The sequence below is a fragment of the Cynoglossus semilaevis genome, chromosome 1 (genome assembly GCF_000523025.1).
Source record: "Cynoglossus semilaevis isolate Cse_v1.0 chromosome 1, Cse_v1.0, whole genome shotgun sequence".
In the NCBI taxonomy this organism is placed as follows: domain Eukaryota; kingdom Metazoa; phylum Chordata; class Actinopteri; order Pleuronectiformes; family Cynoglossidae; genus Cynoglossus; species Cynoglossus semilaevis.
In genome coordinates, this window is record NC_024307.1 from 21,004,536 (window position 1) to 21,018,390 (window position 13,855).

At 39.2% G+C, this 13,855-nt stretch overlaps 1 protein-coding gene across 2 annotated transcripts in view; it reads right to left on the reverse strand.

Moving 5' to 3' along the window:
- pcxb (pyruvate carboxylase b) overlaps positions 1-13,855 on the reverse strand; it is a 236,066-nt gene that overhangs the window by 39,474 nt on the left and 182,737 nt on the right. For both annotated transcript variants that reach the window (XM_008318759.3, XM_008318767.3), the window contains exons 14-16: positions 13,130-13,219; positions 6,400-6,621; positions 299-455 (exon numbers count right to left, since the gene is read on the reverse strand). In XM_008318759.3, coding sequence (XP_008316981.1) covers positions 299-455; positions 6,400-6,621; positions 13,130-13,219 — 469 coding nt within the window. The remainder of the gene's footprint in view (positions 1-298; positions 456-6,399; positions 6,622-13,129; positions 13,220-13,855) is intronic.

Here is a 13,855-nt window from a genome sequence, read left to right on the forward strand (position 1 = left end):
GAAACAAAATTATGTATAGACTCGATGGTCACCCCTGTTGTTTCCATGGAAACAAACCAGTTGGGAGGAATTTTGAAAATGACGGCCACACAATGGAGCAGAAGGAGCAGCAGCTGGCTTTAAGGAAACATTGTTGTAACTGTTTTTTTTCCAGGGACAGAAAATGATGATGAAAAAGTTTGGAGTGTCAGATTTAAAGAGGACCAGGCCTTTGGTTTGAACGCTCTGACCAGCCCGCATCTGCATGCTCCAAAAGTGAGTTTAAAGATGAAATATGTGTGGTGTTTGGGTAACTCACTTGAAAACAGCGTTATCGGGGTAGTTGGTGTAGCCCACAGCATTAGCTCCTCTCAGCAGCATCTGGAAAGGAACATTTGGGATCAGAGCTCTCAGCTCCTGGAGTCTCTTCCATGGACATTCCGACAGGAAGCGCATGGCCACATCAAAGGTAGCACCTAATTAAAAAGACACACAAACAAACAATTAATAACAATGGGACAGCACTTGAAAAAAACCCCACAGTCTACACAGGAGGTATCAGCATCTCAAAAGGAGAAAAATGGTAATTTCCAGCTATTTTTAGAGTGTAACAAACAAAACCAAATTTATTCTGGTGTAATAAGAACACCAGCTCATAATGTACGGTCATAAAGCATCAGAATGCATTATTTATCAAGTCTATTTTTGCACCTCAGTTAAAGTTTAACAAGCTCTAACTTCATATCACAACAAAAATCACAAGCACATTGGAGAAAACGATTACATTTTTCAGATACTGACAGTGTTAAAATATTTTCAGCTTTAAGTGTAAAAACGTACCAATGCTACAGTGAGAGTAATGCCACTATCAAGGTGTGAGTGTTTATTTAGTATACGGTCAGTGTGTTACAGAGCTGGTCAAATACTTGTAGTAGAGAACGTTGGTTCCCAACTATTGTATGTACAGTGACAAATCATCACATATCCTGTGGAAAATGATCCAGTTTCACTTTATTGATGTGAAAAATTATAATTTACGTTTATGCAACAGTGACAGGCAGAACACTTAAATACTCTTCCACTAGGCGGCAGCAGATCTTGTTTGTCTTTCTTTGATTCCTGTCAGTTTATTAGTGACGTGCTCAACTAAGTAGCAGATTCAGTAGCAGATCATTGATTTCTTCACGTTGGAAACAGTTGTGACACAGCCAACTTGACTTTGGTTTCTGGAACATTTTGTCAGAGCAGTTGAATATGTGAATGGAGAGTTGTTTCAGTTCAACTATGTGGTGGTATACATGTATTAAAACCTTGAACTATTCCCAGTGAAAAAAGGCAAAAAAGAGAACCATCTCTTATTTCACAATATGGAGAGGGAAAAAAACCCCGTTCTCATATCAGCTAGGCATATTGAAGTTTGCAGTGTTTTTTGCCAATCCAATACTGCCATAATTAAATTTAATTTTATGAGTACTCGCATATCTCGACACAGACAGACTAGTTGGCACAAATCATTCCTTGCACTGTGAGCAGAATGGCATTTAAAACCATCTATTTTATCAAATTTGAGAATTTGCTTCTCCCTGATATGAATTCCTGCCTACGCAGTGTACCAGTTCATAAAAAAGCTGAATCAGAGCCTTTGCATCCGGTGTTTAACATTAGGAAATAATATTTTATTTCACAAACTGGGTATTGAGCCATGATGCCGATTGGGTGAGTTCTCGGGAGAGCTGAATACACTCTGATAGTTTGATAAGGTGAATGATGACTGACAGTTGGTCCCACTTGCAGGACATTAGCCACAGACGCTGCTGCAGCCCAAGGAAACAGCAGCAACCAATCTGCCTTGAAGATGAGCTCAAACAAATGAGGTGGACGGTGAGGAGCCGCAGCAGCAGTGTATTTACCAGCCTGGGTAATGTTTAAAAGATGGAGGGAAAAAAAAAGCTAATTTAAAGGGAGGAAGTTGACTGCAGGAATACACCTGGGTATACACGGGTTATTAGGTGAAAGCAAATTTTACATAAAATTCAATAATGAAACTGTTTGTACACTCATATTGGAAAACACCTCATTCCTATTTCCCCTGGTGGGGAAATCAAATTTCTATGAAGTTAACTTCTATCTCATGCTGAAGAGTCAATAAAGCAAAAACACATGATGAATGCCAATGATTAATATCCATCATTTGAATCATTACATTACAAACACACTCTCAACTCAGCGTTTATCAGCATTTTTGCTTAAGTGTACAGTCATACCTCTCATGCATTTGTCTTTTATCCATGAGACATTTTTATGTCCCCTATAATTCCACAGTATTCCTGTTTTAGGGCTGAAGTATGTAAAAAGGACATTTTAGTTTCAAACACACTGAATATACAGTACATCTGAAGGAGGCTTTCTACCTTCCATTATCAATCAGTGAATAGTTTTGTGTGCAACTAATTGTAAATTGTTGTAACTTCCTGATACCGCTTTTTTACAAATTAATACGAGTACGAGTATTTTTCATGTCTATACTGGTCGGTACCAGCACCAATACTTCTTTTGCTACATTTTTCAGTATTAAAATAACAACCTTTAAACTGACATTAGTGTCACATTAGACAGATATCAATAAAATAAAGATGAATAAATTAAATACTAGAAGCGCAATCCCATTCAAAAACACTGATGTTTTTTAGTAAACGGTGTCACTAAGGGATGTTCGTTTATTTAGATTGCTTGTAAATTCACAACAGACATGAGGACAATGAGATGCTGGACTCCAGTAGGACAACACACAAAACCAGCTGAGCAGTGCATAGCTGCGCGTACTGAAAGGTCGTATTAATATTTTCGTGTACAAAGATTATTTGAAAGAGGTATTGGTCGATACTGGTGTCTGTGCATCCCTAGTAAATTTGATCTAAAAATATTTCACACTAAAGAGACTTTCTTATTGTTGTTCAAATGCAGACAGTAGATTATGGTGCCTGAAAATATTCAAGCTTCATCATCAAAACACTAAATGGAAGATTTCCTTGGGGAATAATTGGACTCTTCCCCTCAGTGCTGTTACATCACAAACGTGTTCAGTGCTCAGGTGCATTGACGGTGTTCCTGTGGCAATGAACCAAGGTGCTCTGCATCTATTTTCCTCCATTTGTCACCCGTCTACAGATGCAGCGTTATGCCTTGGTTCATATTACTGTATCTTCAGTGGTGTAGGGCGGAATGTTATATCAGGAGGGGAATTAATCCTCAAAGGGTTTGCAAGGGGCTTAATCTCTTCAATGATTCATTTTGCCTCTAAGCAGCTGAAACATGTGAAAGCAATATTTTCTATCTCACGCCACTCTGTGTGGGGAGGAAAAAGAGAGATCCGTGCAGCGGGGATAGGACGTACAGGGAAACGGCGTTCGATATTTACATGATTATCTCCTTTTTCAGGGTTTATTTTTGGTTGGGTGTGAGTTTAGCACAGCCAGCATGGATATCCATTATCTGCGATCACTTGGTAATAAAAGTACAATGTATAGGGTCCTTGTATCCGTGGAGGCGTGGTGGATACTCCTCCTATGGTCATTAAAGGATTTATGAGGAGCTCTTTAAAGGTACATTCACAGGCAGTCACAGTGGGACGCCCGGTGTTTAGAGTCAACCTGTGACTACAGCATCGGTGCTTTCATTTGTGCTTCATGACCTCAGTCAATACGAGCTGCAGAATATGACAACAGTGGGAACTAAGTGAATCAACGTGTAAAAGGTTCACATTTACATACACTTAACAACATTATTGTATTGACAACACTGATCGCTGATTGTGAATAATTAAAGGTGTCATTTGCACAACGTAGGTAAAGCAGGTTTATGTATTGTATTAGCACTGGCAGACGTGAAATAACTAATGACTTTCCTTTGATTTTATTTGGCTTTTATTGTTGCTTGTCTTAAAGTATGAATTATTGCTACCATTACCCCCGTGTATTAATTTAGACAGGAAGTAGATCTCCCTCAGGTAGCTGGCCATGTTGAAGTTTTTATTTATTAATATTAAGTCTGACCAAATTTTACATTGTTTGTTTGTGTTGTGGAACCAATTTTATTGTGCCTTATCTGTCAGAAATCATTTGACTACACACACACACACACACACACACACAGTGCAGATATAAATGTCTATGTAGAGACGTTTATTTTCTAATGCACCAATTTCCTTTTCTAAAAATAATAATAAAACTACCTGCTGCTGGCTTTTTGAATCCTCAATGTGTCAACAGTCTGGGCTGTCAGAATCTTTTTTCTCCCAGTCTGGTAGACGGTGTGATTGAAAGAAATGACCCCTAATGTGAAAATTGTCCCTATTGACCAGACTATTTCCTCTTGGTCTATTACTATATTTCATTTTTGCATTCTCTAAAGGAAGGGATATCAGTTTAAAAGAAAGACCAAATCACCAAAGTTCGTCATTTGTTAAAGCAGTGCTCAGACTACTGGGAGAATCAAAAAAAGATAACTGTCTGTTAGTTACGTATATATTGTGTGGTATAATAAACCATTGTGTTATCATGTGTACCTTAAATGTACTTTTTGCAGTACGGCATATACTACAAAATTAACAACATTAAATCAATGTAATATAACATATTCAATGAGATGCCATCTTTAGAGGCCGTCCATTCAATTTATGTTAAATATGCAGATAGTAAAACCATTAATTAAAGCTTTTTTTTTAACCACACAGGAATGTTTCCCTAGTATCTATCAAACAATTATGAATTAAAGGTTAGTTCCCATGGCATCTTGAGCATCTGTTCAAAGAAGAACTATCATGTAACAAATCAAACATACCCCTGTTGAATGTGGCTCTCTACATATTTAGTCTTAAAATACTAACTTATTATAGAGGTCTGAACTCAGGAGGAGTTTAAGAGCTGCACGTAGCATATACACCTCAAAGATTTACTTAGAAATCTAGAAGTTCACTGGTGCAAACAAGAGACGAGCAGACAGTTAGCTAACGTTAGATGTACTGGAAGTGCCACAGTAATGAAATATATTGCTTTTACCCTGTAACATGTGCATCCTGATCAGCTATGAGCAGCAATTTAATCTCACAGAGGCTTCACTGGACGCTACATGAAACCAGGGCCCTTCTTGCTTGAGGCGTTTGTTGTTTGGTTCTTATGTTTCCACTTGTGATATCCTCAAAGCATTCCCAGTAATTTAAGAACAATCACAATTTTTGCTGTAACTGAGCAGAAAATGAAAAGTCTCATCGTCAAGTGGGTGCATGGGGTGTTATCTCTTCCATAAATGTGCACGTTTGAAGTGCTGGAGTGTTAAATGGGAAAAATTGAATTTTATCCTTTGAAAACAAACCCTAACAAATGCACTTCACATAAGGCCAGAAGTGCTGATAATTGGTCTTTCATTGACGACTGTTTGAACACGTGGCCTCGGTATTTTCTCCTTTCTCTGGACAGTTTCGGAGTAATTGGATATTACACAAAGACATTATTAGACTTTCATGCTTCAAACAGTTTAAATAGCATGTAATTTTCCTTGCCCACGCGAGAGCAGAAGTTACAATCAGTTTCTATTGATTGGAGGACTGAGATGGAGCTTTGCGATTCATCTTCACGCGTTCACACATCACTGTCACAGCTGACACAGCCGAACAGTGAGAGACAAACAGTGTCATCAATTAAACATGACCCGAGGTGCAAGAGGGAGACAATGAAATGTAAGTGATGGGTCATTCTGACACAGGGATGAATGTGGCCAATTAACATGGGCACCCCTTGAAGAAATGAACTACACTGGTCTTCGGTGACAGACAGCATTGGGTAATTGCATGTCTGTATGATTTTTGCCTTTTGTTTTTACCGTTGTATTTCATTTAACCTTTGAGCTGGCCGTAAGGCTAAAAAAGGGGAATAATGGTTACCTACAGCTGTTTAAAGACGAGTTTACATTTTTACAGAGCTGCTTACCAGTTGTGACCTACATGTGGTCTTTGGTCTCATAAAAATCAGTAATTTCTCAGCTAAAGAAGCTAAGATCCTGTTGAAGGCAGAAGATGACAAATGAAGATGAAAGAAGTCATTATTTCACTGACAGAAAAAGAAGTAGAAGAACCACAGCCCCCCTTTTTTTCAGTTTTACTTGTATTTGTGGCACATTAAAAATGTATTCTTAAAACTGCCTGGTTGTGTTCCTACCCAGTGTATGAAAATTGAATGCCTATTTGCTTTTCTGGGAAGATCACAGACACAGGCAACTGAGTAAAATCTAAAATTTGGGGGAAAATGTTACAAACACAAAAATAAAATAGAAGGTTGGTAAACATTTTCCCCATGAATTTTTCATCTTTTATCAAGCTCTGAGGTTGAGTCAGTTGAGACATATTTTCAAAATACTGACACCTACCTCCCCAGTTCTCCAGGCTGAAAAGATTACTGAAGTTATGGCTGACAAACGGTGAGATCTTCTTCAGGTCATGGGTGCGAACTCTCGTAGCCAGCAGCGACTGATGAGCATCCCTGAATGTAGTGTCCATAAGCAGGAGACCTTTGTGGGCACGGACAGCCTTGGCAAATCCCTCAGGACCATCGCGCAGCAACACATCACGGAAACCCACCGGGGGGTCGCCTATAATGGAGCAGGAGACGAAGAAAGTCAATAGTCGGTATAATGTAGTGCTTTAATAGCAGCAAAATCTTATGTTTATTCATGGCTCAGCAGTCCGTGAGAAATCAATACTGTTGGCTTAAGAATTACTTAATGTTAGTAATGTTTTACCATATTCAACAAATTGTTTATTCAAAGGAAGACGGAAGATATGACTGTAGAATATCTGAAAATGACAAAAACTACACATGCTGTATGTCTCTGGTAGAACTGCTACTACAAATGTTTGTGTTCAGTCTTTTTTTTTCCAATGAACTTGAATCTGTTTTAACTTAACTCTACAGCTGTGTATTGTCAGCCTATATAAATGTCATCCAATGTTTTTACACAACTTCACAGAACAGTGAAACTAGTCTAATTTACAGTGGCCTTAATTTGTGTTGTTAATAGTCTGATGGTTGACATGACCTGTGCTAATGAGGTGACTGTGCAACGCTTTCATTGCTTCTTCAACTATGCTTAACCCATTTAAAAAAGATTATAGAAACATTTATGAAGTAGCTGGTCGTTTTAACACACACACAGCATCCACTTACGAGAATTGATTGGCTTTGCACAGTGTCTCATACAGACCTGGCTGTATAAACACAGAGAACAGCGTTTACTCTTAACCTGATAAATTATACGTTTTTACAATCAATCAAATAATAAACAATTACAGAAACATGTATGTTATGGAGTAGTTACATCTATACCAGCAGTCCCCAACCTTTTTTGTTCCAAGGACTGGTCATCCAGTTCCACCCATTACTACAGTCTGTTACCAAGGTGCTGAGAATTGAAGGAAAATAAAACATCTTGTATACTTAATTCTGTTTGTATTAGAGTCCGAATGACACAATTTTAAAATATTGCCATATTATCTTAAATAAAGAAAGTAAATGAATTTAACTGGACTTTCTTTGAATGAAGTAAATTAGTAAAAATTAAGTACATTTTTTCACTGTGTCCCACTACGGCCAAATGACCTATGGATCGATACTGGTCCGCGGACCAGGGGTTGGGGACCCCTGATCTATACAGTCTTCCATTTACAACTGGCCCTTCAAGGGGAACTGTATTGATGATGTGGCCCCCAGTGAATATGAGTTTGACACCCTGGTGTAGTAAATTAGAACATTTTAAGTCTTTCCACGGCTGTGGAAAATACACAGATAGCGACATTGTGTACATGTACTTCAAAGATTTGTAGTATATGGTTCTTGACTCCTAAATGTTTTGAATTACAATGTGTGTGTTTCTAACAGGGGCTAAAATATTCCATACTCGTGAGAAACACCTCTCAATAATGTCTGAGCCATAACTGTGTGGGTGGTTTATCTTCTGGTAAGAGAGCAGAATTTGATTGCACACTATCCAACATCGTGTAGGATATTTCCGTCAAGAACAAAGTGTTGCCATTCACGGAGCCATGCAGCTAGTGTGGCTCAAAATAAGACAAGAGTAATGTCTGCTAACAAAGAGCCATTATCTGATAGCTCGCTGTCGTACTCCCAGAGGAGCCCGGGATGAAGATTGGTGGTGTCTGTACGCGATGAGTTTCTGGTTTGCTTTTAAGACTGTAACATCATATGCGGTAACAAAGTGTATCATCAGTAATAAAAGCCTTCACCAGAGAATCCTAAAAGAATTTCTAAAACAGACCAATGTGGACATTACTGCATATACAAGTGGAATGGTCCTCAAATGGAAGACAAATAGGCCTTTAATGTTATTTTCCCTCCATCATAATTAAACACAAACACAGCCAACGAAATGTTGGAAGCTACACTGAGATCTATTTTTGTTAGTGTGTGTAGAGCCATCAATCAATTAGATTAGTTAATGAGGCTCACTCTGCCTTCCTAGTTGTCCTTCAACCCATCGCTCCACCCCTTCCCTTCCCTTTCTCCTCTCTCACTCTGCAGTTGAATATTCACACTCTTGACCTTTCATTGTTGCATCTCATCCCTGAAAACAAATCACCTCTGTCGTAATTGTCTTTGAGGCCATCATAGGCCGAGTTAACTACACACACCTCGGCACAAACAAAAACACATTTGTCCAAACATGCAAATGAGAGCTTTGTGGAATCATGTTGGCGAGGCAAACAGCTACAGACACCCTGAACTCATCCAGTGTTTAATGGAGTGAACTATGAAAGACACAACACTGATGTGCTTGCAGGCATAACGTGCATTCTCACGGCTCTTGTTCTTCAGGAACACGTGGTGTTGCTAACTTTGCAGAGATACACCTCGACACCATTGTGAGGAAAAGGAGGGCATTCGTCGTGGGACTTAAGTGTCTTATGAATGGGACGTTATACTAAAGAAAAATTGCATATTTCTGTGTAAGTGCACGTCAAGAATTAGCAGACACAAGTCCCATGTGGCTGTTGCAGCTCGACAGCTGACCCATTTATAGGAAAAACAGAGACCTGTTCCTTTGCACTGAAAGCACCTTCCTGTCAGTGTGCAGCTTCTCTGGCCTCACTTCATTTCATGCCAGATGTGGACTCACACACTTTGCCACAACATTCTTCTCCTGCCTGATCCTCTGTTCACACTGCTTTTCTTCCCCATCAGCTCCACAGTACCAGCTGATGTGACTGAACAGAGAGACAGCTGTTGTGCTCAGGTATTCCTTTATGTGCAATCTGTGGAGACAATCTCAGAGTAAATACAGCCACCCCAGAGGTGGCCTGAGCAGACATCTGCCCCCCAGGACCTTTACTGTATATGTCAAACATGTTGATGTAGAGAAACATTTCAAATGAGAGACTTAGAGACAGTCCAAAAACTTCCATAATTTTGCTCTGCTTCACTTCAGCAGTTTGACATGATCTACAGTTTTTCTTATCAATCCCATGTTTTCTATATGCGACACAAAGGTATCTGCTCTGATGCTTCCTGCTCCTAGGACATATCCCAAAAGTAACATTTATTATGATACCAAGTTTATGCTCACAGATTTGTTCATTTCCATCCACCATATGACTCCTGGGGTCCGAAAAACTGTAGGGACATGGGTGACTTACAGTGACAATATGTCTTCATAAAAGCCTTTAAAATACTAATACGTGTGTTAAGTTCATAAAGGTAAATACTTTTGATTATTAGTTCTCAAATAATCAAATTTGTGATCCCTAAAACTAACCAACAAAAATATATTTCTAGATTATTTCCTCTGTCCACAGTAGAGACACTGTTAAAATACTCATGGAAAAACAAATAAGAAATATTGCCACAATATGTGTTGCAAGGACAAATGGACAGCTTATACATATCTGCTACTAGTGTCCTTTTCACTGACCTGACTGAAAAAAAAAGTGGTTTAGCTTTTAGATAACTGTTCAAAAGTAATTTAATTTAACCACCTCTGTCTGGTGGGTAATGTTTTGAAAGAGCTTTATCTGTGAGCACGTGTTGGACCAACAAACAAAGAACAAGCAAATGTCCCTGCTGTGACTACAACTGAAAGAAAATTCCATTTGCATATTTCAAAAGCCTTCACTCATTTTGAAGTCACCCAGAAAATAAAGTTTTTGGACATAAATCGTTGAAGTCGTCCAGAGACAAATAAATAAATAAATAAAAAGGAAAATAAACCACTGAGAATTAAACTGTTTGCCAAAGAGGTGGGTTAAAACGTCATGCCTGAATTGACTTGTCAGTCATCCCAGGAAAAAACCATAACTGTGCACAGGAGGAAAGGATGATTTTATTAGTCATTCTTTCTAAAGCTAACTGCCAGGCATCTGGTGATTGACATCTAGATGTCCTCCATTAACAAAGCTCAGATGATAATTAACACAAGGTGTACTTTTACACCATCAGTGGAGTAGCCATCAGCCTTCAGAGAAAATGTCTTACCCTACAAATCCTAATTAAGAAATAATGGCCTTTAAGTCCATAACAGGTTCTGGAACAACATCCTGGTCCTGTCCTAGAGGAATCATTTTCTTCCCTTCTCTTTTTGGTTGTGGGGGAAGGCATCGTCTACAACATTGACCGTCAGTCTTTGTCTTTTGCATTATTAATACCAGACATTTTGAACTATCACTATTTCATTCTAATCTTTGTGCTTTCTCCCATCTGTGGGCGGTGCACAGTAACAGTCAGTCCTACTCCGTTTGACATTCTCCTGGTAATAATCCATCTCATCGGTTATCTTTCCGTATATCACTCTGTGCCTGACACTGTGTCATCCCAATGGTTCTCTCTGCACACAGGGAGGGAACACTGACCAAAGCCCCCCCCCTGCTCTCATAACCTCATTCACCTTCTGCCCCCCCACTCCCCACCTCCACACACTGTGATAATGCAACTCTAATCCCTCTCTCCTCTCAATCCTCCATGAATGAAAGAAAGGATATAAGCACATTACAAATCTCATTACTAGGCTTTAGGTATGAGTCCTTGCCCGTGTGTGCTTAACTACATATAACTACCTCATCATCTGCTTACTGTAGGAATGTGAGGCACAGATGATGTTTGCCTATGGAGTTTAAGATGTAAATCTTGTTTTCCCCTTTCTGGGACGAGATTGGCAGACAATAATGGCTTTAAACATCAAATTTGCATAAGCGTGAGACAAGTTGTGAGACATTAGCATTTAGATGTACACAAAGACTGACGATTATTTTCTCCGTTTCAACTCATTTCAATTCACTCTGCACAGTTTTTAGATGCCAGATTTGATCAGTTATGCCTGATTATCATTCATATTATTCACAATATTTTGTTATAAATTTGTGTTTACCTTGCGCACCGTTGTATATGCTGATGCAGAACAACATGCCGATGATCATGTCAGATAAATGCAGCTGACTGTTTTTTTGCCACTGTCAGAAGCGGCAGCTGTGGCATTTCACGCCAGTTTGCACACCTTGCAAAAATAAACCCCGCCGCACGGCGGGAGAGCAAAAGGTGCACGCCGAGAAAACAACAATAAGGACCGACACATGGAGTCACATGAAGCAGGCTGGTTGGTTAAGACCACATTCTGCTTTAAAACTTGTGCAAGGTAATGGGGCATATCACCAAAAAAAGAGTATCTCATCTAAATAAAGGCTCAGCTCAACCTTTAAGGATTAACTGAGACAATAAGACACTTGGCATCTGTCGCCTTAAGGTCATTTTCATGCAATGGCATTTACACAATATTGACCAGTGAGTTCAAAACTGAGCCACAAAAGAAAGCACTTCATTACAAATGATATAAAGAAGTAAATATAAAATATAAATATTTGGCCTCATAGAGTTGCTGGATTGAAGTCATTATTTTGTATCTTGACTTTGGCTTAGAGAATGCATCCAGAGTTGCTTTCAAAGGTGTGGTGAAGCGGTTGTTCTCAACAATATCAATCAGTTCCCTGCAATCCCCTTGACAACTGTGTCAGTCTGCTTGTCAGTCATGGACCAACTTACTGCCCTGTGCTCAGGTTGAAGTTGCTCTGTGTCAAGTTGGACATTTGAGCTGAAGCTGAAGCCTCCACACACACATGCTGAGTGGTCAGGTGGTATTTTAGGCTTGATATTTTGACACATGATGGCATTTTCATTTCATGCATTGTGTGCAAAAAACAACATATGTGTCGACTGTGTTTAACAGCAATGATAAGTGGATGGACGGTAGAAAATAAATGTACAGTGCTGGTCATTCTGCATAAAGAAGTGTTTAAAATTTGAATCTAATTATTTTCACATATTTGTGACTGTGTGCTTTTCAGAAAAAAATGTAATCCTAACATATTCAAATGCTACAGGGAGCAAACGATGAACTCCTTTTACCCAAAGGCTAAAGAAGCATATGAGCTCTTAGAAAATGGCCGAATGCAAATAGGTGGTTTAAAATTTGTACTACAGCAAAAGCATGTCCTGTGTAAAGAACCACCTTGTGTACTGTAGCTTAGCCAGTTTAAAAACTTAGGTTATCCATACAGTGCTTCTACACGACTCCAAGGTAAATGTTGCTGGGCATGGTGACGAGCAGAGAACCTCTACCTTGACAAACAACAAGGCTGCATCCTCTTACTACTGTGCTCACAGCTCAACAGAGCACTCTGGGCCAAAACCTTTTTTCCTCCCAGAGTGCTAAACTGAGCCATTTAGGAAAGCCTTTTCGCCTACAGCTATCAGAGTATTCGACAGCCCATTTATCATTCTGGTGGGTGCTTTTAACAAAAGTGCCTAAAGGGTCCACAAGTATTTACATTTTTAGCATTGGAGCTCCTGGGTAAAAAGAAACCCCTCATTCTTGCAGTGACAGCGCCCTGCAAAATTAGACCGAGTGAAATAGATGCAACGACAGTGAGGCATTGGCTGATGGTAGTTAATCTATGACTAATGTTAGAAACACTCCACTTTCTTCTCAACAGTCATCCCTGCTTGTACTCACTCTTTGCATCTTTCACAGTGTGCGCCCGCTAAAAACAGACGGAATTAGCTACATCTGTGCACTGCAATTTTGTCTCTGCTCGACTTACCCATAGTGACAGCAGGGACGACAGGGTCTATGGAGGACGGCTTAGCCTTGACAGGAATGGGTGTAGTTGGTCCATTCACCATCACATGACCTGAACATCACAAAGAGAAAAGTCAAACACAGATCCACAGCAAATTTGTAAATGGTAACTGCTGAGCAAAAAAATATCCCAAAGGGTTTACAGGAGATTTTTTTGTCAGTCCATGCACAGTTGGAAGTATGAGGGTTTTTATTCCCGTCTACACACTGAGAGCAGACAGTTTCACGCATCCTCCCCATGTTGTAGCCCCATGACTCTGCAGTAGCCCAGAAGGCAAAAACCACTCAGGGAAGGTAGGGTTTAAAGAATAAACTTTAAATTATTTTTTTTAAACAGTTTTTAAAAATTAATCATTTCTAACATGAAATAGACAAAAGTTAAAGTTAAGGATACCTCCACTGCCACATATCAGTATATCTATCCATCCATCTATCTATCCATCTATCAATCTATATAGATAGACAGATATATTTTTATGTGAGGTAACAGCAGAAACATGTTTCTTTTATCAGCGAGCAGCATAACCAGTCTATGTTCAGTACCAAAGGTCCCTGAGTGAGGTGAAGCACCCAAAATCCTATTACTACTCTACTGCCAAAACAAACAGCTAATGCTTTTTTTTTGGCTTAAATCAGTTCACACATATATATATATGAGGGTTTTATTCCTAAATAATAATGAATATAT